Genomic DNA, 23828 nt, shown 5'->3' with positions numbered 1-23828 from the left:
CAGGTGGAGGGGCAACAAGGAGCCCCCCTACCAGAACCTCCCCCTTCTCCCAGTGCCTCCTGCCCACCAGCAGGCCCCACCCATCAGCACCTCCCCCTCCCTCTCAGCAACTACCACACCGCAGATCAGATGTTTTGCAGAGTCAGGAGGTGCTAGAGGGGAGGGGAGCGAGGGCACAGCACACTCAGGGGAGGGAGCAGAACTGTGCAGGGAAAAGCCAGGGCGGGGCCTTGGAGGAAGGGATGTAGTGGGGGGAGGGCCTGGGTGGAGCACCCCAAAGCAGATTAGAATCTTGGAGCCTATGCCCCGGGCCCCGCACCCTTCTAGGGACAGCCCTGCCCACCCCCACTCAAATTCAGAGCTGGAGGTATTTTAGTCACCTCTTGCTGAGGTGATTAGCGTTCTCCCCTAAGATGAAACTAATGGCCACACGATTACCCACCCCTTCACAACCACCCTGGAGGTGGTGGCTACTTGCAACCCTGTTTGACCCCTGGGAAGTTGGGGCCCTGCACACGTTAAGGTTGACACCACCTTGGGGGATACAAAAGAGTGGCCTTAGCCATCTAAAATGACTTGTGCCCCTCATCACACATGGGATGAGCCTAGACAAGTGCTTTTTCAGTAGTAAAAGGCATTAATAGCCCCAGAATTTATTGTTCTTCTCTCCCCTCCGTTATCTACCTCTCAAATTGTTCCTTATTTTACAGGTAAGAGTGCTCATAACCTACATAGATTTGGCATTTGTTTATTGTGTGAAGTTACTGCTACCAGAAATACTGAGTCATGAACACTGATGTCACACACGTTATTTATGCCAAAAAATGTCCTTAGTATTTCTGCAGTACTTTCTAACTAAGAGTGACAAAATCATTTCTCCTCAACCTACCTCCCTCAAACAGGGAGAGTAATTCAGACTGCCCACTGCCCTTTTAGAATTTTAAATGACTGTGTGCATATTTGCATTTGCAACTTCTAAAATTACCTCCGCTGGGGAGAAGTTCATATTTCTTATTCCAATCATAAATGCTATAACATTTATCTGCCAATAATTCTGTATTAGAGAACTACAAAATGTTGTGTTCTAACTTTCCATTGCAGTTCTACCAGCACTGCTTTTCTGACAACAATTTTATGGACCACATGTTGTATTAATAAAAGGAAATCTGTACAACTAGTTGAGTTTTCATCAAATTGCAGACAGTAGTCTACACTATTTTTATCATTCTGCTCTTCCCTTTAGAAGTCAAAGGGCCAAATCCTTGAGCGCACTTTATGCCTCTGACTACGCAAGGCAGCCAGAAAGCCAGCCACTGGGGGGGGGGGGGGGGAGTGTTCCCTTGTGTAAACAGAATCCTGAGGTGGCTTACAGCTACCTTCACACCTCCAGGCATAGGAGCCAGTTAAAGTCTCCCATCCCATCTAAAATAGCTGAGAGGTAGTTTCATACAGATTTATAAATTTAATTTATCTATTCATAGTTACCGTCTCTATCATATAAAGTGTGGATTACTTCAAATAGAATTTTTTTCTGTTTAGAATTGCAACAATTCTGTGTTTTCCTTCTTACAAAAGGCAAAATGCATCTCTCTAATTCATCTTTTTTAGTTTTGATGGCTCTTTATGAAGAGATGAGTTGTTTATATACATCTTAGGTACAACTTTTGAAAGTTAGTTCAGTATCTATTACACACCAAGAAATACTTTGTGTGGATTGGTTTCAGAGTGGTAGCCGTGTTAACAAAAAAAACGAGGAGTACTTGTGGCACCTTAGAGACTAACAAATCTGCCAGTCGCGGCAGATGATGCTTGGGGAAGGACAAACACCAGAGGAGGTTCCCAGTAAGCAGCTTTTATTTGGGGAAGTAAGTTATTCGGTGCAGGCTCTTGGGGCAAGGAGGGTTAAGGCTGCATGGATGCCTCGATGCAGAATAGGGGGTTGATGTGCTCTCTCCCATCATGGTAATTGGCCTCAGTAATCTCTTCAAAGGTCTCATCCAGAACTTGGGCAATGTGCTTGTGCAGGTTTCATGGGAGAGCCACTGTGGTCCTTGTCCCAGTCAGGCTAACATGTCCGTGCCACTGTGCCATGACGGGCAGGGGGAACCATTGCTGCACACAGGCAAGCTACATATGGATGGGCCAGGACAGAAGCCGCACTGTAGTAGAAGACCCTCCCTTGCTTCCCAGGTCACCCTCAGCAGCGAGATATATTCCAGGATGAACTCCTGTGGAAAATGTGGGGACAGTGTTCAGAAAAGGGCCCCCCTTGCAGCTGTTGGCTCTCTCCAAGGCACAGAAACCCATAGGACAGTACAGCTATGAAAGAATCAGTCCCCCTTCACCCTGTGCTTACTCACCATTTTGGGGCTCCTGTGGGTTATGTGCACTTGCTTTGGGATGGGCAAATTATGCTATTGTGTAGACTGTGCTTGCCCTTAAGTACGGGGGAATCATTCCTCTCTCTGTTGTGAACAATTCTGCCTCTGTTAAGTGTAGCATTTTGCCTTTACAGATGCAACCCTGAGATCCCAGCCATCCATGTTATCACTGGCCGAGAGGCTGCAAAGAATCAGGAAGAGGCCATGTAGAAGCAAAGAGGACATGCTGCATGAAGTCATGCAGCACTCCCTTCATGAAAATCAAAAAGCGCAGGAGTGGCGGGAGAGTGAAAAGAGGGTCTGCCAGCAGAATGTGGATTGCCGGCACCAAAGCACAGAGCGGCTGCTAAGCATCATGGAGCACCAAGCCGACTCCATCTAGGTGCTCACAGCCATGCAGGCGGAGCACTACCGCACCCTCCTCCCCCGCAGCCCTTGTCCCAAAACTCTTTCCCTTGTGCCCCCATGTTACCTCCAACCCACTTTCCCCAACATCCGGGTTCTTATCAGCACCAGCTGCCTCCAACACCTGTAGCTTCACCACCCAGCCCTGAAAACTACGACCCTTACCCACTGCACTTATCCCCCATCACCATGCATTTTACCCAGCCTGAAGTGCAGCACTCATTGCACAGCACTCCAAACAGGAAGGCTGAGTATGATAACGGGACAGACGCAAACCTGTAATTGTTTCGTTTCCCACCCCACCCCCTTGCCCTTTGTGTTTCCCAAGCAGTTCTGTTTCTTTTCAAAAAATGAATTTTCTTTTCATTAAATGGATGTTTTTGCTTTGAAAACATTCTTTATTATTGCATAAAGTAAACGATACCTTAGCCCAGGAAAGCAACAAGCACTGCAAGTCAGTGTATCATAAGTAGCAAACACACAATGTTCCTACTAACATTGAAACCACTGCACTTCACTCCCGTGCAGGGCACCAGACATTACTGGTGGCTTTCAGCCTCAAATTGCTCCCTCAAGGCATCCCTAATCCTTGCAGCCCTGCGCTGGGCCCCTCTAATAACCCTGCTCTCTGACTGTTCAAATTCAGCCTCCAGATGTTGAACCTCCAAGTTCCCTGCCTGAGTGAATCTTTCACCCTTCCCTTCACAAATGTTATGGAGGGTACGGCGCGCAGATATAACTGTAGGGATGCTGTTATCGGCCAGGTCCAGCTTCCCATACAGAGAGGCCAGTGGCTCTTTAAATGGCCAAAAGCACACTCCACAGTCATTCTGCACCGGCTCAGCCTTTAGTTGAACCGCTCCTTGCTGCTGTCAATGCTCCCTGTGCAGGGTTTCATGAGCCACGGCATTAAAGGGTAAGCGGGGTCTCCAAGGATCACAATAGGCATTTCGACTTCCCCTACGGTGATCTTCTGGTCTGGGAAAAAAAGTCCCGGCTTGCAGCTTCCTGCACAGACCAGTGTTCTGAAAGATGCGTGCGTCATGCACCTTTCTGGGCCAGCCTGCGTTAATGTCAATGAAATGCCCATGGTGATCCACAAGCGCCTGGAGAACCATGGAGACATAGCCCTTCCAATTAACGTAGTCGGAGGCTAGGTGGGCTGGTGCCAGAATAGAAATATGCATGCCATCTATCGCCCCTCCGCATTTAGGGAAACCCATTCGTGCAAAGCCAACCACAATGTCATGCACGTTACCCGGTGTCACAGTTCTTCTGAGCAGGATGTGATTAATGGCCCTGCAAACTTGCATCAACACGATTCCAACGGTCAACTTCCCCACTCCAAACTGGTTAGCGACTGATCAGTAGCTGTCTGAAGTTGCCAGCTTCCAGATTGCAATAGCCACCTGCTTCTCCCCCATCAGGGCAGCTCTCAATCTCGTGTCCTTGCCCCTCAGGGTGGGGCAAGCTCCTCTCACAGTCCCATGAAAGCGGCTTTTCTCATCTGAAAGTTCTGCAGCCACTGCTCGTCATCCCAGACTTGCATGATGATGTGATCCCACCACCATCCCGAGCCCAAAAGCGCCGTTCCATAGCGGTGGGCATTTCCGTGAATGCCACACGCAATCTCATGTCGTATGCGTTACTTGCGTCGATATCATCGTCAGAGTCCTCACTGTCACTTTGGATCTGCCAAATGTGACGTGCTGGCAAGACTCATCAGCATATTCCTCAGCAGTTCAGGCTCCATTCCCGCAGACCGAAAGGAAAGATAGAGTGGGCAGTACAAAAATATTGAAAGATGGCGCCAATTGTGGACGGAAGCAGAGGGATTGCTAGGATACGAACCGATGCATCACGGGGCGTTGGGACAGAACCCAGAATGCCCCACACCCTCCACACCCTTCCCATAAGCCACAGTGCCAGAATGGGAAGAGGTACTCTGTGGGATGGCTGCCCACAATGCACCGCTCCCAATGCCGCTGCAAGTGCCGCAAATGTGGACATGCCAGAGTGCTTGCAGCTGTCAGTGTGGACAGACTTCAGCACTTTCCCTACTGCGCTCTACAAAGGCTGGTTTAACTCAGAGCGCTCTACATCTGCAAATGTAGCCATGCCCTGTGTGTGTCAAGCAAGCTGCTGTTTTATGTAAATTAGGGCCTGGCTACACTTGCAGCTGTAGAGCACTGAGAGTTAAACCAGCCCTCGGAGACCGCAGCAGGGAAAGCACTGCAGTGTGTTCACACTGTCAGCTGCAAGTGCACTGGCATGGCCACATTTGCAGCAGTTGCAGCAGCATTGGGAGCGGTGCATTATGGGCAGCTATCCCGCAGAGCACCTCTTCCCATTCTGGCGCTGTCCTGTCCCAATGCCCCGTGATGCATCGCTTCATATCCCAGGAATCCCTGTGCTTCCGTCCACATTTTCAGTCGAGTTACTCCTTAAGCTACAAAGTGACAGTGAGGAGTCCGAGGATGATGTTGATTCGCATAACGCTTACAACACTAGATTGCTTGTGTCATTCGTGGACATGCTCACCAGAGTGGATCGCCACTTTTGGGCTCGGGAAACCAGCAGCGAGAGTTGGGATCACATCATCATGGAAGTCTGGGATGACGACCAGTGGCTGCAGAACTTTCAGATGAGAAAAGCCACTTTCATGGGACTGTGTGATGAGCTCGCCCCCACCCTGGGGCACAAGGACACAAGATTGAGAGCTGCCCTGCCGGTGGAGAAGTGGGTGGCTATTGCAATCGGGATGCTGGCAACTCCAGACGGCTACCGATCAGTCGCTAACCAGGTAAAGGGTGACTGATTGTTTCACAGCATACTGTCCTCTGCGGTTCTGTGCCTTGGAGAGAGCCAGCTGCTGTAGGGGGCCCCTATGCTCAACACTGTCCCCACATTTTCCACAGGAGTTCATCCTGGAATATATCTCGCTGTTGAGGGTGCCCTGAGAAGCAAGGGAGGATCTTCTATTACAATGTGGCTTCCACCCTGGCCCATACACAATTTGCCTGTGTGCAGGAATGGTCCCCCCACCTGTCACGGCACAGTGGTGCGGACATGTTAGCCTTACTGGGAGGAGAAGCACAGTAGCTCTGCCAAGGAACCTGCGCTAGCTTCTGCATGAGATCTTTGAAGTGATCACTGAGGCCGATTACCGCGATGTGAGAGAGCATATCAACGCGCTATTCGGCGTCTAGGCATGCATGCAGCCCTAACCCTCCTCGCCCCAAGAGCCCACACCAAACAACTTCCTTCCCAAAATAAAAGCTGCTTACCGGGCACCTCCTCTGCTGTTTGTCCTTGCCCAAGCACTGGCCGCTGCGACTGGCTACCTTCCTCCTGGCTTGAGAACAGCTCCTGGCTGCATGCATCTGGGGTTGCTGGGCTGTCTCCTTCCTCCTCAGCACCCTCGCTTCCGCTTTCCTCCTACTACTACCTTGTTGAGCTGAGCTCTGAAGTGTCCATGTTGGTCTTCGGAGTAGAGGTGGGGTCCCCCCAAGTATTGTGTCCAGCTCTCTGTAGAAACGGCAGGTCGCGGGGGCAGCACTGGAGCGGCGGTTTGCCTCACAGGCTTTGTGGTAGGCATTCTGAGCTCCCTCTCTTTAACCCTGCACTACAATGCGTCCCGGTCATGGCCCCTTTCCATCATGTCCCTGGATATCTGCCCAAAGGAATCATAATTCCTACGGCTGGAGTGCAGCTGGGGACTGGACAGCTTTCTCCCCCCAAACACTGATGAGGTCCAGCACCTCGCCACTGCTCCGTACTGGGGATCACCTGGTGCATGGAGGCATGGTCACCTGGAAAGATTCACTGAGAGCACTCCACGCCTTGCTGAGTAAACAGGAAGGGGATTTTCAAAATTCCCAGAGATTTAAAGGGTGGGTCTGATGGTTGGTCACCTAAGGGCAAGGCAGTAGAGTTAAAAGTGATGACCAGAGTGGCTAGAACAGGCATTGTGCAACACTTCTGGAGGCCGATCAGAGCCCACTAACAGACCAGGGCGTCCACACTGGCAACGCGGTGCTCCAGTCATGGCACAGCAAGCGTTATACTTCTCATGGAGGTGGATTACCAGGAGCGCTCCAGCCGTGGAGTCTGAGCGCTCTACGTGCCTTGCCAGTGTGAACGTGTCATGAGTTAGGGCACCCAGGGCTACTTTAATGCACTCTAACTTGCAAGTGTAGCCATGCCCTAACTTCAGCTTCTGGTTCAGTTTAAGGTATAACCACCCCATATATAGCATGCAATAGTCAGGTCTATAGGCACCCTTTAATTGTAAACAATGAAACAACTATTATGGACTTTATATCTTGTTTTGGGACAGCATTAACGATGATCCACATTGTTTCTTTACATGGCTTATTCTGTAGTTATTTCTTTTTATATGTCTCTTGAATTAATTCTGTTTTGGAAATTAAGGATAGCAAAAATAATGACTGATAGTGACTGACTGAGGAGGGAGTTTTTATTTTAAGTTTTATTTTAAGTTTGATATACAACAACTAACCACAGATGGATGTTAAAGGGGAGGTGAGGGAGCACCAGAGTCCAGAGAAAGCACCATTTGGGGGAAAAAAAAAACCAACATTCCTTTTGAGCTTCCCACTTGATAGTGGCCTTGGACCATGCTGGGAGAGGTTTCCATCTTTCCTGCTGACCTCCAGCTAGTAGCTGCCTGGTAAATTTTCAACCCTTCTTGGTTCTGTGTTACATCCTTTGATTCTCAGTCACAACAGATTGCCCCCTCAGTTTTTTTAATATATTTTATTACTGAAGTGTTGGATTACACGTGGATTACACGTTCATTTTAAAATATAAGTGTATCTACTTTAACTTTTTAGGCAGAACTTGATCTGATTAAGATGCAGTTCGCTGTGTTTGGCTATATGAGCAGAGTGTTGGATTCCTGCTCTCTCTTCATGCTAAGAACTATTTTAAGGACACTGGCATTAACTGTAGTTTTTTTTTAATACAAATTTATATTTTTGCTTCTAATAATATTTTATTTGCTTGGTTTTGGTGGTTTTCTTGTTGGTTTTGGTTTTTGCAGTGCAGATATTTTTTCCTCTTCCATTATCCACAATTGTCAACATCACCTATTATTAGACTTCAAACAGTCATTCATCTGCCAAAAAAACAAATCACTGAAATACACCGATTTCTGCACTGACAAAAAAAATGCCAAGCTTAATTTAGGAGGAATAGTTAATCTGTGACTTTTTATCATGACTGTTCTCATCCCAGTGTTAAAAGTACCTTTGCTTAATGCTGCATTTTTAAAAAAAGGATTAGTTACCATTGGACTCTAAGCCCCTTCTGTCAAACCATGTTTCAAATTGTTTATTGCTTTATGATGTTCACTTATGCAATACTGTAACCAGATCAAATTCCAAGATGATTGTATTCATATGTGGTTATCTACATGCTCCTGTTTTGAACATGCTTCCTGCTTTGAACTAATTTGTTCACCTGCACATCTACCAATGTGATATGTCATGTGCCAGCACTGCCCCTCCGCCATGTACATTGGCCAAACCGGACAGTCTCTACGCAAAAGAATAAATGGACACAAATCAGATATCAAGAACTGTAACATTCAAAAACCAGTAAGAGAGCACCTCAATTTCCCTGGACACTCAATAACAGACTTAAAAGTCACCATTCTTCAACAAAAAACTTCAAAAACAGACTTCAACAAGAAACTGCGGAACTAGAATTAATTTGCAAACTTGACACCATCAAATTAGGCCTGAATAAAGACTGGGAGTGGTGGGGTCACTACAAAAAATAATTTTACCTCTGTTGATATTCACCCCTTCTTGTCAACTATTGGGAATGGGTCACATCCAGCATGACTGAATTGGCCTCCTTAGCACTGACTCTCCACGTGGTAAGGCAACTCCCATCTTTTCATGTGCTGTATATTTATACCTGCTTACTGTATTTTCCACTCCCTGCATCTGATGAAGTGGGTTATAGCCCACGAAAGCTTATGCCCAAATAAATGCATTAGTCTAAGGTGCCACAAGGACTCCTTGTTGTTTTTAAACTGAGACAGACTAACACGGCTACCCCTCTGAAACCTGTCATTTTCCCTCAGGTAGAATCATAGAATATCAGGGTTGGAAGGGACCTCAGGAGCTCATCTAGTCCAACCCCCTGCTCAAAGCAGGACAAATCCCCAACTAAATCACCCCAGCCAGGGCTCTGTCAAACCTGACCTTAAAAACTTCTAAGGAAGGAGATTCCACCACCTCCCTAGGTGAAACACTGGAATGTGTTACGACCCTCCTAGTGAAAAAGTTTTTCCTAATATCCAATCTAAACCTCTCCCACTGCAACTTGAGACCATTACTCCTCGTTCTGTCATCAGCTACCACTGAGAACAGTCTAGATCCATCCTCTTTGGAACCCCCTTTCAGGTAGTTGAAAGCAGCTATCAAATCCCCCCTCATTTCTTCTCTTCTGCAGACTAAACAATCCCAGTTCCCTCAGCCTCTCCTTATAAGTTATGTGTTCCAGTCCCCTAATCATTTTTGTTGCCCTCCACTGGACTCTTTCCAATTTTTCCACATCCTTCTTGTAGTGTGGGGCCCAAAACTGGACACAGTACTCCAGATGAGGCCTCACCAATGTCAAATAGAGGGGAACGATCACGTCCCTCGATCTGCTGGCAATGACCCTACTTATACATCCCAAAATGCCATTGGCCTTCTTGGCAACAAGGCTACACTGTTGACTCGTATCCAGCTTCTCGTCCACTGTAACCCCTAGGTCCTTTTCTACAGAACTGCTGCCGAGCCATTCAGTCCCTAGTCTGTAGCAGTGCATGGGATTCTTCCGTCCTAAGTGCAGGACTCTGCACTTGTCCCTGTTGAACCTCCTCAGATTTCTTTTGGCCCAATCCTCTAATTTGTCTAGGGCCCTCTGTATCCTATCCCTACCCTCCAGTGTATCTACCACTCCTCCCAGTTTAGTGTCATCTGCAAACTTGCTGAGGGTGCAATCCACACCATCCTCCAGATCATTTATGAAGATACTGAACAAAACCGGCCTGAGGACCAACCCTTGGGGCACTCCACTTGATACCTCCCCACACAGCTGTGAGGAAGTTACCTCCGCTCAGAGGCTTAATAGTAGCACTCTCCTTCCTGGCACCCAGCAGCTGTGTCCTTATCAGTCATTGAATGAACTAGCAGGAACTGGCATTTTCCTCTCCACTGCAGCTCCTACTGTCAACTTCCTCAAGAGGACACTATTTCTTTCACTGCTGTCTGCTGGATTCTTAGTACTCTTTGATCTGCACTTTGCAACCATCCCATTTTCCCCCATTCCAAATACTGATTGGCCTGAAATGATAGGAAGAACCTAGGTGCCCTTACTAAGTGCCTAGGTACTCATGCCTAAAGCGTGTCATGGACGGACATCATCTGGTTCTATATAAAATCCGGTTACACGTGACAGAAAGAAAGTGTAACGATCCTCTTCCCCCTCATGGCACATGACACAGACTTTCTATTCTCCGCCAAATGCATGGAGTTCAGAGCAAGACTGCAGGCACCATGTATGATACAACCACGTGTAGGAAAAGATATTGCAAACCCACAACTCCTGTGTACCGAAAGATAAACCCGACTGCTTAAAACAAAGTTCTCATTGTTCTTTATGCTGCGATTTTCAACTCACTGACATTTGTCTCCTGGATTGGAATACTTTATGCAATGGCGATAAAATGAAGGACTTGGGGGGCTTGGCAGAAACACCCTCCCCCCGATAGCAACCTAAACAATCCAGCAACATACCGGTACCTACTCACAGGGGGAGGAAAAGAATTAAATATTCTACCAGCAACACATTAACTACTGAACCCTCCTCCCTGGGACGATCTCAACATAACCCTAGGTTAGTGTCAAGAGTACGCCGGTCCGCAGCCACAGGTAACGGGTGTAATTAAAGAATCTTAGAAAAACATACAAATCCTATAACGACATATTCAACCGTTACAAACTACCTCAGGGTTAGAGTGCCTGTGCTGGATATACTGCATTTTCTAGAAAGCAACCCAGGAACTGACAACGTGCGCCGGCTGTGGAGAAGCCGGTAACTGTACTACGCACAAACACATTAAATTATTTGATTGTATTGTCGCACAGAGGCTGCCCAAGTACCCCCAGCTACACGGTAACACAATAGCCGTTCTGTTCTACGGGGTCTGTGCACCCCTGCTGGGGGTGACTTTCAGGCTGCACTTTAGTTGAGCAGCACGTGTTAACCTTTAGCCGGGGCAGAGTGAGATTGACAAAAGAACCCTTTAATAGCAAACACTCCCTGCTGCCCGTTTTCATGCACGCTCTCGGGGTGACGCTGACGTTCATTCTCGCTCGCTCGCTCTCTTTTTATTTGTTACCTAAGTTGGTTTTGTTCCAGCTTGGGCTTCTTGGCTTGTGGTTCCTCCGCTGCCATCTTCATGCTCAGTGTACCCAGCAGGCGCGCAGCCCCGGCCTCGTCACGATCCCCTTGTAGCCGCGGCTCAGCTTCCAACCCGGGCAACAAGCAGCCAGCCGCAGCGGGGCGCGGAGCTGAGTGGGCTACAGAGCGCCTGATTCAATAATTGGTCAGGAGCGGGGTACCCACTTTTAAAATAACGTGGCAATTGCTGGATCAGTGCAACAGCCTTTATTGCTGGAGAATCATATCGCCTTGGGCATCTGATACAAATCCCCTCCTTCTTTGTAATGCAAATAATGACCAGGCTTAAATTAACTGGCCACCGAGGTCAGATGCCCATGCACGGCTTGCCAAACTCAAAGCGGCTCCAGCGTGGCGAGATTTCTTGCAGATTCACAGGCGATTCAAACATACAGTCTTGCACGGATGAAGGCAGTCGCATAGGCGGCTGTGCGTGCGTCTGGGGGAGGAGGCATGGGCTGTGGGGGGTCCTCGCAGCCATATTTGCCACTGTTTCTGGGGGAGCGGGGTCCTTGTTCTGAGTGGGAGCGGTGGCTCGGGGAGCGGCAGGTGAATATGTCTTAGCCCCGGAATTCGGGGGCGGATAGTCTACTGTCCTGGCCGGGTTTTTTAAAGTTAAAATGTTATTGTGATAGCTGGAGGAGCTGATACTTTTGGAAAAGAGATTGATGGCTCTTTGTTCCGCATACATTTGTGCGACCGTGAAAGTCCCAGGCACTCATCCCACTCCTGTTCCTCAGAATTTATTACTTTTATGTTGGTTAATGTTTGCGAAGTGCATGAAGTGCTAAGAATTTGTGTTAACAGAATCGTGGCTGTCGTCCAGCCAAATAAGGAGTGCTGAGGTGGCGGGTTTTTTTGTGGGAAGAGAGAGTTCGGGAGAAATCGAAGGGGTATTACGTTGTGTGTGTGTGTCAGTTTCTAGTTCTTCCATTCTTGCTCGGTAATAGTTTCTGTCTGGTTAAATTCATTTTAATGAAAAATTCTTAAAAACCCAAAGTCTGACAGAGACCCAGTTAAGTTTCACAAAGCAACTCCTTTAACTTTACAAAATTTAAAATACATTTCAGTTAATGTAACTGTTCCGGTCTCACCGCCATAAATTGTGCTGTAATGAGATCTAATATCTGATTCTGTTTTAATTTGCTATGTACTGAGCCTTTGGTTTTCAGATTGGATTTTACTCATAAGAACTATCTTTGCTACTGTACTGATTTAGCTTTGGATCTTGGAAGCTTTCTTTGCTGTAAGAGAAAATGAGTTGTTACTGTCCTAATACGTCTCAGCTCTTCTACTTCAATCATTGTATGAAACCTCTTCCCCCAAGAATAGGCTTGTTTCAGAGTTTAACTGTGATATAATTTTTATCATATTCAGGTTCTCATTTATTATAGATTTTAAAAACTATGAGAATAGGAGTATGTGTATATATACACATTCACACTCTAAATTTGGGGTTAATTTTCTTAACATACTGTAAATTCAGAATCTCTGATTTTAACAACTAAGTTAGAAATAAAAACACTAGACTTGTGTGGGACAGAAGTACATTTTGGTTTGCACTGTGTGCTTAAAAGTTCATTTGAGAGTTATGTGGAGTGTTTTGTTTTTATTGTCTGAACTGAGAAATAAATGCATAGAAAAGCAAATTCTAACTGAGAAGTAAATGTGCATAGAAAAGCAAATTCTTTCAATTTTAATAGTCTTCAGAATTCAAGTAAGGACTTTCTTAGAGAAAGGGTCAGTTTAAAGACTTATTTTTAACAGCCACACCCATGTGTATTTCACAGAAGTAGTCCCATAATCTTTCAAAAACAGTGCAATCAAGAAGCTTGATATTAAGGCAGTGTAACATTATATTAAGCAAAGTGGTCCGTTATGTCAAGATCTGTGGTGAAAGTTTACTTTATCATTATTTATAAAGCACCTAAGTTTTCTAGGCCCATTATAAATCACTAAATACATGTCCTTGGCCCTGCAAAGGTTTTAGTCTAAATTTTATATACATCTGAATAAGTGATCTGAGCAATGCCGTGAGAACAGGAAGATGGGAGAGGAGTTAACAATAGTATGGTCATGTGGTTAGCTAGGTTTGTTGCATCTTTTTAGTGGTTCTAAATAACTTTTTGGCTTTGCCTTTAATTGTTTATGAACAGTCAGGGGAACAATATCTTGTTGGTAACACTTGGTTTCTCTGAAGCTTTTTCTATTCTAGGAAGTTTAACAGTTGCTGATAATTTGTCAGCAATTGGTGCAGTTGAACTAGTATTGAAAGTAGCTTAACTGCAAATGGATCTTGTATACGCCTGGGGAAACTTTCTGAAGGTTTCCCATCCTTACTAACATTGGTTTAATTGCATTGATGTTGGGAGCACTGGTATATACAGCTCAGTTTTTAGCAGCCCTTTTCAGGACCATGAGACGCTTGCTCTGAAAAGATTTAATGGATGGATGTAAAAGAGCTGCTAGCACCTTGCCTTGTCATTAGTGTTCCCAGCAGGGCAGTCTTCACCAGTGGTAGCATCAGTAAGAATTTTTTGTAAGAGTCCCTCATGTGTACACAGCCTTAATACTAGTTTCAAAGTCAGCTCTCTGTGTTTAGTCCCTTTTCTGTTATTGCTTTGTGTTCCATCCCAGTAGCCCCAACTGGCTCCAGCTCAGAGTGGGTACCTGCTGTACTCTGAGCTGAATGTGCAGCTATTGAAACAGTTGCTCATCCATAAAACTTACCATCTCAGAAAAAGGAGGGGGGGAAAATGATTGATTGATTTCCTATATTATACACAACTCAGGTACTAAGTGACTTGCTGACAATCAAACAAAGTCTGTAGAAGAGCTGGGAATGGAACTCGTGTTTCCTGAATCCCAGAGCCTTAACCACAAGACTGTCCTTCCTCCATTTTGCTCTCAACAAGGGTTACTTGTATTAGTAAGCAGCCATGTTATTGTCGGTTACTATAACATATGACAACAGCCAACCCATTGTCACTTTTTTTTTTTTGTCATGTATTTTTTTCTCCCTCTTCTTCTGTTGAGCTGAATACACCACAGTTGTGATTCTCAGTAGTACTCATCTTTAAAGTGGTAGTGAACCTTTCATCCCAGTATCTACTTAAGGGGTTACTCTTACTTGGTCTAACTAATTAAGAGAACAGTATTAGCATGCAATGTAGTCGCTTTAGGTCTTTTTGTTTTGTTGGGTTTTTTGTTTTTTAAAAGGAGTTACACCTGCTCCTGAGTCTCCCTGCCAATTTTTAGTTTTTGTAATGTTTTAAAGTGAGTTATCTCCCCTGTTTCTAGGCCCATACAAATAAAAATAAAAATTTACTAGTCAAAGTACTGCCCTGTGCACAAAGTAAGCAAAGTATGCATTAAGATGACTAATAGAATTTTTATCAGTTGTTGTTTCTCAGGTGTTACTTGTAGCAAAATAGTAGGGCTGTCGATTTAATTGCAGATAAGTCACATGATTAACAAATTAATGATGATTTTAAAAATTGCGATTAATTATACTGTTAAACAATAGAATGCCAATTGATTTTATTAAATATTTTTGGATGTTTTTCAATACTTTCAAACATTGATTTCTATTTCAACACAGAATACAAAGTGTACGCTGCTCACTTTATATCTTTTACAAATTTGCACTGAAAAATAGTATTTTTAGTTCACCTCATACAAGTACTGTAGTGCAATCTCTTTATCATGAAAGTGTAACTTACAATTGTAGATTGTTTTGTTTTTGAGTGCAGTTATGGAACAATGTAAAACTTCCGAGTCTACAAGTCTACTCAGTCCTACTTCTTGTCCAGTCAACCGCTAAGACAAACAAGTTTGTATACATTTATGGGAGATACTGCTGCTTGCTTATTTACAACGTCACCTAAAAGTGAGAATTGGCGTTCGCATGGAACTTTTGTAGCCAGTGTTGAATGTTTAGCATATCTCGTACATACATACCTTGCGTTTGCCCCTTCATGCTTCGGCCACCATTCCAGAGGAATTACTGCCGTGCTGATGCTTGTTAAAGTGTGTTAATTAAATTAGACTATACTCCTTGGGGGAGAATTGTATGTTACCCACTCTGTTTTACGTGCATTATGCATATATTTGTTTACAACAGTCTTACATGATGATCCAGCACATGTTCGTTTTAAGAACACTTTCACAGTAGATTTGATAAAACACAAAGAAGGTACCAATGTGAGATTTCTAAAAAAAAAAAAGCTATAGCACTCGACCCAAGGTTTAAGAATCTGAAGTGCTGTCCAAAATCTGAGACCAACAAGGTGTGGAGCATCTTTTCAGAAGTCTTAAAAGAGCAGCACTCCGATGCAGAAACTACAGAATCCGAACCACCAAAAAGGAAAAATCCACCTTCTGCTGATAGCATCTGACTGAGATGATAATGAACATGCGTTGGTCCGCTCTGCTTTGGAGCATTATCGAGGAGAACCCATCATCAGCATGGACATGTCCTTTGGAATGGTGGTTGAAGCATGAAGGGACACATGAATCTTTAGCACATCTGGCATGTAAATACCTTGCTCTGTACACTTTGTATTCTATGTTGTAATTGAAATCAATATATTTGAAAATGTAGAAAACATCCAAAAATATTTAAATGGTATTCTTATTTATCGCATGATTAATTTATCACGTGATTGATCGTTTGCCAGCCCTAAAGTCTTTTAAAATGTTGAATATAAAGCAACTTAACAGTAAAGAAAGTCTTTTTACTGAATCATTTATGTACATGGAGAGAAAAATGGAACCTTTAAGTTAATAATTCATTTGTATTACTAACCATTTAAATGCAATGCACTATGAATTTTATGAAGACAACAAGGTTAGCCCAAGAGCCAAAAACCAATTCAAGAGGCAGGCTTTTTCTCTCTCTCAAAAAGCTTATGGAGGAAGAAGCTGGCTGAGTGCAGGATACATAATAAAATGCAGATACCTATAGAAATATAGGTTCATACAGAGTGGTGTAAAGTATTGGAGGAAAGAAAAGCTACTCTGCATGCAAAATAGAAGTAAAACAAGTAAATTACAAGTGCAACCACTAAAACTGATAGGAGTGATGTTGTACAAAGTGAAAGGAAGACTTGAGATGTAAAAGAAAAATAATCTTGATTACAGTAACAGGCTAAGAACAGTATACAACCTGTTCCATTTACCAAAACAGAACTCAAATGGTTTTGGCTACTAAAAATCAAGGATTTAATCTGTAATATGCTCTGTATTTTGTCACTGAAAATACTCAATCTCAGAAAAGTGGCAAAAGCAGATTCCCACCTATCTGTACATAGATACATGAAAATTCCACATAGGCATGAAAGTGTTTTTATTTTTAATCCTGCGATCCTAAGTCCTATTGGGTGAAGTCCACTGGTGTCCGGAGGGCTAGAACAAGATCTATGCACCATGTGAATTCCACTTCGTCCCTCAAAAGACAACTCACTTCAGTGGCACCGTGGCTTTTTACTGTCCTTTCTGCACAGCAATGGACTTCATCCACAGAGTAATGCCTCTAAAAATCAATAGGTCTGTAATGAGTACAGTGCTAGTCAACATGAATAAGGGTGACAGAAGCTTGTCCCTTTGATACTGATAGCAATGCTATTAAAAATGGGAGAAGTTGCTAAAAATCTAATTGCTGTTTAAGCTGTATATTTATTCTAACTTTAGATGAATAAGTTTCTAGTCCATTTCAGGTTCTTATGAGCTAGCCACGACACAGCAATGTTTCAGTTATAAACACTGTAGGTAAATGTTTAAAAGAAATGAATCTACTAGCTTGGCATTGGAGGTGGGGAATGTGTTTAAGTATTTACAAAACCTAAACCAATAGTTGGCATGGCCTCTGCAACATCTGGTTTATGTGCTGAAAAAGTTATGGAAAGAATAGTCACTTATCCAGTGGGTTTGTGCATGGTAAATATTCTGTAATACAGTGCTTAAACTATGGGCAATTGAGCATTGAGAGGAGCCTGATGCTAACCTTTTCCTTGTGGTAAGTGTTAATTTTCTGCTTCTGGGAGCATTATGGAGGAATGGTAGATAGAAACAAAAGACCTGTCCCTGATAAGTGGGTCCGAAGATGGTTGAGAATGGATAGCACCTCTGCAGGAGAAACTAGGGACCTTGTAATTTTGAGCCCAAAATGGAGGTTGTGAGAACTTGGGGGGGGGGAATAATGCTGACATATTACATCCCATGCAATATCTTTGAGGACCATATTGTATTAAGTTGACAATCCCTGGCTCAGAGTGATACATATACATCTCCAAAGGGAGGCTTAATCACAGCTCCAGGAACTGGAGACAGGGAAGGGCAATTGCATCAGTTAGGTTGTAAACACCTCCACAGGGGTCCCGCCCCTGGCAGAGGCTGCATGTACTGGTTCAAACTTGATTCCACATAGACCAACAGACAAAGGAAGGGCTATTGGCATAAAAGGCTGTATTTAAACAGGTTTCAGAGTAACAGCCGTGTTAGTCTGTATTCGCAAAAAGAAAAGGAGTACCACAAGTACTCCTTTTCTTTTTGTATTTAAACAGACTCCTGGTTTTCCTTTTAGCAAATGGACGGGACTTTGTCTCCAAGGGCTCCCTCCTCCCCCCCCCTCCCCACCATTACAAAGGGTTGGAGGGACCGATGGGTAACAACTCCTGTTGTGTTTAAATCGGGGTCTCACTGTGTTGTCTCAGTAATGCTTTTTTACCTTAAGAGTAAATGTGCTTGCTTAAAAAGAGCTGTGTGGTAACTGCTGGCAATACATTGTTCATAGCACTCAGAGAAAAAGCAAAGCACAAGTGTTGGCCTTAGGCAGATTAGCTTGCTGGGGATTATGACTTGTTTGGTCACAGAGATCCCCTTGGGACTGTCACTTGATGTGCTGCAATTAACTTTGGGTCCATTTTCCCTGCCAGCTTGAGACTTCCAGAACCTGGTCTTGTTGAGCCAGACACACTAGCCTGCTGCAACACAGACCCAGGGTCCAGATCATGCCCCCAAAGCTGCAGGCTTTAAGTTAAAACAGCTCAGCAGGTTACTTGTCTCCAGCACCTAGACATCCAGTTCCCAATGGGATCCAAACCCCAAATAAATCCATTTTACTCTGTATAAAGCTTATACAGGGTAAATTCATAAATTGTCTGCCCGCTATAACACTGATACAGAGAGATGCACAGCTGTTTGCTCCTCTGGATATCAATCACTTACTCTAGATTTATTAACCAACAAAAGTGATTTTATTAAGTATAAAAAGTAGGATTTAAGTGGTTTCAAGTAATAACAGATGGAATGAAGTAAGTCACAAAAGCAAAATAAAACCAACTTGCAAGTCTAAGCCTAATACATTAAGAAGCTGATTACAGGTAATATCTCACCCTTAAAGAGGGTAATATCTCACCCTTAAAGATGTTCCAGTAAACTGCTTTTGCAGACTAGACTCTTTCCTAGTCTGGGCCCAATCCTTTCCCCAGTACAGTCTTTGTTAGATCCAGCAGACATGTCAGGTGGTAAGCAGGGGTTCTCATATGACTGGCTGCCCCTTTCATTGTGCTCCACCCCTTTTTATAGCTTTGGCACAAGGCAGGAATCTTTTGTCTGTGCTTGTCCCCATCCCTGCCTCATCACTGGAAAAGTACAAGGATTAAGATGGATTCCAAGATCATGTGACATGGTCACATGTCACTAAGACTCGTAGTCTCCATTTTTCCTGGGGGTGGCCCACAAGTACACAGGAAGGCTTGTGGGTAAATAAACCCTTTACAACCCATTGTCCTAGTCACTGGGAGCTATCAAGATTCTAAACCACCATTAATGGCCCACACTTTGCATAAATTGTAATAGGACCTCAGAGTTATACTTCATATTTCTAGCTTCCATTATAAGAATGGTACATGTATACAAATAGGAGGAATATATTCAGTAGTTTATAACCTTTGTTATGCCTTACAAGAGATCTTTTGCATAAAGTATATGAGTGTTACATCATATTCACACAAGCATATTTCCGTAAAACATATGGAGTGCAACGTCACAGGGAGATCGGTGTAAGGCAGGGAGCTGTGCAGCCTTTTAAAACTCCCAGTCAAAAGGGAGTGGGACCAGGGTGCCTGCCTGGAAACAGGTGACCGCTTGAGACCTGACCAGGGAAAACAGGTGCAGTTATCCTGAAACTCTGACAAAGACATTTAACTTTCTAGCCTTTTCATGCTTACTAATAACTGAGCAATTACATACTCTTATTGTGAGATTTCTATTTGTGGGAGAGAAGGTGGGGTCATACACATGGAAAAGTATGAATGGCAGATAGTAAGTGCTGGTGTGGCAATTGGCTGATATTCATAGGAGCAATATCTGGTAGAAGCCAGAATTAAAACTTCCCCATTTAAAATGTTGCAGTTTTCCCTCTTGTTCTCCCTTTACCCCTAGCCTTGCCCATTTAATAGAATATGCAGCAAGATTTCACTTCCATACATAAACAAAGTGGAACCTGTTGAATACAAAGTTGGTTTTGGACCGACAGATTTACAGAGGGACAAGGTGGGAAAGTCAGTATCTTTTACTGGACCAAATTCTGTTGTGGAAGGGAAGCTTTTGAACTCTACAGAGTTGTTCTTCAGGTGTGGGAAAGGTAATCAGTGTTTCATGGATAAATATAAGGTGAAACAGTGTTGAACATAAGGAGTTAGCACATGTTGCAAGAAACCACTCAAAATGAAGCAGGCAATTACTACCTCTGCAGTTGTAGGACAAAGGAGAGTTAGTGGGTTACAGGCTCTTGTAATGAGACACAAAATCATTGTCTCTATTGAATCAATGATATTTGGTTATGAATATAAGCGCCCAGGCTTGTTTTTGAAGGTGTTGCACAAGTTTCCTTTGAGAGGTTAGATATGGAGTGATCATTTACAGGGTCTCCTTTTAAACACTTGAAACTGGCATGCAGCAGATGAAATCTTTAATTAAAAAAAAATTGAAACAGCTTTGGCTCTGGTAAAAGACACTGATTAAAGTTTCAGAGTAACAGCCATGTTAGTCTGTATTTGCAAAAAGAAAAGGAGTACTTGTGGCACATTAGAGACTAACCAATTTATTTGAGCATAAGCTTTCGTGAGCTACGATGAAGTGAGTGTAGCTCACGAAAGCTTATGCTCAAATAAATTGGTTAGCCTCTAAGGTGCCACAAGTACTGATTAAAGTGAATCAGATGGATATTGGAATTCCTGTTAGTCTCTGGGACTTGGGATGTTTAATGTTGTTTACAATACAAGATCAGGAAAATACATCTTAAAAATCCTAGACACAGTCTTTACCTATTTGCAACTCAATGAGTTTTAAATCCCATTCAATTTAATATGCAAGAACGTTTTCTCCCCCAGAAAACAAGCAACCCACATCACCTTTTAGAACTACTTACTCCTTTATTTTGTATTTTTCTCCTTCCTTTTGTGTTTGGAGGAGAAAAAGGAATAGGTTAGTTAGGCTTCTGCAGACTCTGGGATTATTCCCCATATTTTGTTCAAAATCCATCCCCTTCTATCTCCATCCAAACAGGACTCCTTCATACAGATCTGTCTTTACCACATCCATAACAAATTCCTTCACAGATGTCATTCCTGTCCTTTCAGTACCTGAGAAGGTCTCTTAGGTATTAATAGACACTGTAACCTAACTCAACTGTTTTTCTGCTTGGACTCATCTGTGAATACATCTTAGAAACAGATCCTAAATGCCTCCCAGTTACAACCTAGAAACTTGTGGAAGACTAACTTTAAATCAGCATTTCTTATGATCTCTTGGCTGCTTTTCCCCACCCTTTCCCCTGGAATACTTTTTCCAATCACTTCATGTCTTTGTTTTTATTTTTTAAATAAAGGGATGTATCAGTGGGTAAACAACCACATACTTCTAACAAATCTCTCTTCTAAACACTGGATCTTTTAAAAAGGTTTTAAAAGTAAGGATTCTGTTGCTGTGTCCTTTAGATCTCTGAAATTCTTTTCCAGGCAGCCCTATAGTACTAGATGTTATTGGTGTGCAAACTTGATTTCAGGCCCAATGCTTAGATACCTGCGCAGATACAAATTTATATCTGTGGCTATAAATCAGTATCTGCTGAACCACAGGGCTCTGGCGGGAACCGCAGCAGTGAAAGGAGCTGAACGTGGGGCCACTGCTCCCAGGAGCCAGCACCCCATGCTGGCAGTTTCTCCCAAGTGACTATACCGCCCCCAGACCCACCCCCATCTCTTCCACACAGTTGTCTGTCTCTCCTGTCTGGGGTCTGTACAGCCATGCCAGAGGACAGGGCTGGGGGCAGATATAAATTTGTATCCACGCAGAGCTCTACGAGTACTTCTGCCTCTGCTCATGTGAGCAGGAGTGCCATTGAAACTGGTCAGAGGTCCAACGTGTGCTGTGCCTCATGGAGGAAGGAGGTGGAAGTGCTTTTATTTCACCCTTGCACCGCTCAGATTCTGGGATGGCTGCAGGCCAGCACTATTTCTTGGCATCAGTTAAAGCAACTCCCAAAGCTGCTCTAACTTACCACAGCCTCCCAATGGCTATCTATAGGCTGTTGTACTGCATTTCAATACTTTGTGGCTTTTTGGCACTGTGCAAACACATCCCTTCCTGCTCTCAGAATGTCCCTTAGGAAGGGAGCAGCGTGGGGCTGACTAATAGGCCCCACATTGCTCTAGTGCTTTTAAGGCTTCTGAGTGTTAGCTGGGCAGTGGGGAGAATCTCCCAAGGGCTACAAGACCAGATTTCTGGCTTCCTAATGGCCAAATCTTGTTAACTGCGGAGTTTTCTTAATGGTCAATGGTACTGGTGCAATTTGACACTACTTGGCATGCTGCATGATTGGTCCCCAGTTCTACAAAGAATATGAAAATCTGTTTGATAGTTAAGATCTTGGGACTACTACTGTCTAGTTAGTTCTCCAGTACAATATCTGACCTGTTTTTTGGATAGTACATTTCCTCAGACATTCCCACAGCATTCTTTACCAGACTTCCTTGGATGTAACTTCTATTTAAGATGCAGTTCCATTCACATTTTCCAGGAATGTGGAATTAGACATGAAGGTTTTTTTAAATTCTGTTTCCAAATGAGTCACTTGGATTTCCAGCTTTAATGATGAAACTTTCTATCCTCTGCCTTCAAAGGAAATGTGATTATTCCACTGCTAATACTGTAATGATCTCTGTAATTGTGTTACTCGGGTCCGGGCAATTGTGTTAGTAGAGTCTTGCCAGTGATGGAGTGAATCAGGTCTGGAAACAGACTGAATTGGGGCTGCATGTAAGTACTTTATAAAAGGCCTGTCAGTTGGTAGATGAAATACTGTACAAATCTCTACTTCAAACACAGGTTATGATTTCCATTATGGAAAAACAAGACCGATAATGGAAAGGGTTGTTTTGCACACTAAATTACTGATTAACAACAACTTCAAAGCGTCCTTAAAAATACAATTTATTTAAAAAATTAAAGCATCTCAAAAGGTGATTACCAATGGGTTTTAAAAAATGCTAATTAAATGTTGAGGAACACATGGGAACCAGGAACTTTAAAAAAAAAAAAAAAACTGTATAAAGCAATGCTGGTTAAACATATGACTCAAATCTATTGCAGCTGTCATTCACGCAGAAGCCCTTCTTAATCTCACTTATACCCATTCTGGTTCTGGGAGTTTCAGGTGAGTAAAAGGGATTAGTCACTAGACACTAAGCAGTTATGAATTGACTGCATAATACATTTGTCCTAATAATGACACTTGAATTCTGGCTTTTAAAAGTTTCTGAATATCAACAATCCTGTTTTGAAATAAGGAATGTTAATTAAAATGACAATGCTACAAAGATAAGGTTACATAGTAATTGTACTTTTATAAGATTGAATCTTGGAAAAAAGAATGGTTCCTTACTTTGTAGGAACTGTGGCTCTTTGGGATATTCTGTATATGTGGATCCTGCTTATGGTATCCACGTACCCCCACACAGGAGTTCAGAATGTTTTCACTAGTAATGTTCAGGAGGAGTTGTGCATGTACCTTTTATGCCCTTGAACTCCCATCCAGCCCCAAGGGCTTAAATAGCACAGCAGCTCCAACCACCACTTAATTCCTTTGCCCCCCAGCATCTTCATTTAGAAGACTCCAAGCTGTGGGGACAGAGGGTAGGTCATGGGCTCTACATGTGCAGAACATCTTGAAGAACCAAAATTTACTCTAAAGTTAAGTAATCATTGTTGTTTCTTCACTGTAATTTTGGATCCTGCATATGGTGATGAGCCAGCAGTCACCCGCTAGGAATTATCTGGAAAAAAAATCGCAAAACTTCCCTTCAGAAACAGGGTCAAATCTTGAAGCGGTTGCTAAAAAATGTTTCCTAAATGTATAAGCTGAAGACCAGATAGCTGCTCCACAGATTTCCAATATTGCAATTTGTCTTAGACATGCTACTGATGTGACTTGTGTTCTGGTGGAGTGGATTCAGATGTTTGGAGGACGACTACTTAATGTCATAAGCATTTCTA

The 23828-nt window shown here is 43.5% G+C and overlaps 2 protein-coding genes across 8 annotated transcripts in view; one reads left to right on the top strand and one right to left on the bottom strand.

Annotated features, from left to right (window-relative positions):
- Positions 1-11645, bottom strand: part of ADK (adenosine kinase) — a 542347-nt gene extending 530702 nt beyond the window's left edge. The window contains exon 1 of one of the 5 annotated variants that reach the window (XM_073353161.1): positions 11209-11645. In XM_073353161.1, coding sequence (XP_073209262.1) covers positions 11209-11270 — 62 coding nt within the window. In that variant the 5' untranslated portion in view covers positions 11271-11645. The remainder of the gene's footprint in view (positions 1-11208) is intronic. The other 4 variants (XM_073353162.1, XM_073353156.1, XM_073353159.1 and 1 more) reach the window with 4 other exon arrangements.
- An 86-nt stretch (positions 11646-11731) lies between these two features.
- The window catches only part of AP3M1 (adaptor related protein complex 3 subunit mu 1), a 44575-nt gene continuing 32478 nt past the window's right edge, over positions 11732-23828 (top strand). For 2 of the 3 annotated variants that reach the window (XM_073353150.1, XM_073353152.1), the window contains exon 1: positions 11732-11819. The gene's annotated coding sequence lies outside the window, so the exon portion shown is untranslated. Of the gene's footprint in view, positions 11820-17062; positions 17287-23828 lie in introns of those variants that run through there. The other variant, XM_073353151.1, reaches the window with a different exon arrangement.

This window comes from Lepidochelys kempii, chromosome 7, assembly GCF_965140265.1.
Source record: "Lepidochelys kempii isolate rLepKem1 chromosome 7, rLepKem1.hap2, whole genome shotgun sequence".
NCBI classification, from domain to species: Eukaryota; Metazoa; Chordata; order Testudines; family Cheloniidae; genus Lepidochelys; species Lepidochelys kempii.
Note: the sequence above shows the minus strand (reverse complement) of the source record. Positions and strands in the feature narration are given on the sequence as shown.